This window comes from Belonocnema kinseyi, chromosome 1, assembly GCF_010883055.1.
Source record: "Belonocnema kinseyi isolate 2016_QV_RU_SX_M_011 chromosome 1, B_treatae_v1, whole genome shotgun sequence".
In the NCBI taxonomy this organism is placed as follows: domain Eukaryota; kingdom Metazoa; phylum Arthropoda; class Insecta; order Hymenoptera; family Cynipidae; genus Belonocnema; species Belonocnema kinseyi.
In genome coordinates this window covers 170,884,682-170,886,809 of record NC_046657.1, presented here as the reverse complement: position 1 = coordinate 170,886,809, position 2,128 = coordinate 170,884,682, and the positions used below count along the sequence as shown (strand labels likewise).

General features: G+C 36.6%; 1 protein-coding gene across 1 annotated transcript in view; it reads right to left on the bottom strand.

The window, feature by feature from the left end:
• Nucleotides 1-1,724, bottom strand: part of LOC117181238 (ester hydrolase C11orf54 homolog) — a 33,620-nt gene extending 31,896 nt beyond the window's left edge. The window contains exon 1 of the mRNA XM_033373803.1: nt 1,719-1,724. Coding sequence (XP_033229694.1) covers nt 1,719-1,724 — 6 coding nt within the window. The remainder of the gene's footprint in view (nt 1-1,718) is intronic.
• Between the last annotated feature and the right edge of the window lie 404 nt (nt 1,725-2,128).

Below are 2,128 nucleotides of genomic sequence, written 5' to 3'. Positions count from 1 at the left end.
TGCATCAGATACAATTGCGTAAAAATAAAGCTATATTTTTTGGTGCGTCTAAATGTCTGAGAATTTCTACCCCTTTGATGTCTAGAAAAAAATCCTGTCTGTTTTCGCCCTTGATAAACCCCGCCTCAATTTCCATAGAAAGGCTCGATTGCAAGCACAAGTAGTTATACCTTTTCGGAAATCGAATTTTCTAGGGGAGACATAAGAGTATAAGACATAAGATCTCAACGTACCAAGGAAGTATATAAACAGCAGGTTAAGTGTATAAATCTGAACTTACTTTTCGTTGATTTGGGAATACAATATACCAAAAAAGTGTTCTAAGGAGGCGAAACAAAGTCAAAAAATAAGATATTGCCATCAATTTTTAGGAGAATGGTATTAGCTCCGAAAGTAAAGTGGCTAAAGATATTATTAGCGTATTAGGTAGGGCCTAAAATCAATGAGGAACTTATCATGAAAGACAATATGAGGCACAATATGTTCTATTTAGCGTTTCCCATAAAGCTATGAAGACCTTTCCTCTGGCTCCATTGAGTGTGCGTTTCGCTTTAGCTTTAACTCTGATTAGGAACGTGATCGCTCCGTAGACGATTCTTCGAGGATTAAAAATGTGAAAAGTATAAACCATTAAACAAATGTGCCGCTGTGGCACACGCGTGATCGAAATCGCTTTAAATAATTATATATTTTTCTAAGTTTAATGGAAGATTTACGCCTATCCATAACAGTATAAGCACATGCCTCATTCCACCGAAGATCTCGGCGAATGAGATAATTTTTCCATACCGTAGCCTGAATAAGAAGATAGCCTCAACCACGTTAAGTTATATCTATATGAATAGTATTCGGGCATAGGTACTTAAACAGCTACTAGAATTGACACCACAAAGCGGAGATGAGTAGCTGCAGGGGGATTGCGATGCTCACGCAGATGCGACAAAACAGTAAGAGAAATAGAAAAAGACAAAAAAGTTTGGAATTCTCTAATTTAGGTCCACTGTCAGTCCCAAACCCGTAACTAAATCTCGGGGTCTCTTAATATCGCCAATAATTGACCCGTTGGATGCAATAACGCTGCTCTTGAATTGTGAAAGGTCACTTCACTGACAGAAACGCTTGGAGATTATTAGCTAGACGCATTTTTGTTTTGAAGTATACACGTAGAAGGTACACGAATATTGATAGGATACAGGGTATCGCTAGATCACCACAACCTTTGGCTGAACGAAAGCTTCGTGAGATTGCTACCAGAATATGTTTACTTACTGGGGCCCCCTAAAACAAACTGAATCGACGCTTGTGGACTTTAAAACGCAATCCGTGTGACAGTGGTTTATTACCAAATTAGTGATAAATATCACAGTATCGGTTTTTTTAGTAAAAATTAAAGTAGCTTTTATTATTATTGTTGTTGTTTTCATAATAATAATAGTAACCATTATTATTATCATTATTATTGATAATTGTACTGGTTTTCTTACGACCTGTGAAGTTGAATGAAGGGTATTTTTGTTCTTTCCTCATTTGGTCTAATCCATATTGATGGCTAGATTGTTTGGATAGATCTTGCTGAATGATGGAAAATTTAAGCCCTGCCTTCCTGAAACTACATGATGAGCAGCATGCTTTTTGCATATATGCACGTGAAGAATATGAATCTTGCTTCTCTTCTATATATTACCACAGCAGCATGACAGAATTCATTATGAACTTACCATCATATTCAAACTTGGTGTTGCGTTCAGAAGAATTTGGATGAATGGAAATGGAAAAGAAACACAATTGTCCTTACTTCAGTTATAGCGACGAAAGGTACTGCCCTTGAGACGCTTTTTAATATAATCTGCTGGAAATGTAAAAAAGGATGTGGCTTAAACGTAGTTGCAAGAAGGCAAGGCTGAAATGTTTCATCATTTGCATGGATTGCAGCGGGAAAAAAATCGATATTGCTATTCGCAAACTGTCGTAAATTGTGGAAGAAGAGGATTGAGGTGCATAAGAGGAACCGCAAGAGAAGTATTGCATAATAGAAGCACAAACGAGTGAATCGAGAATTTTAAAACGAAAAAAATTATTGGATCAAAAAAAGTACATTCAAACGTGATTCAAAAATTCATCCATCCAT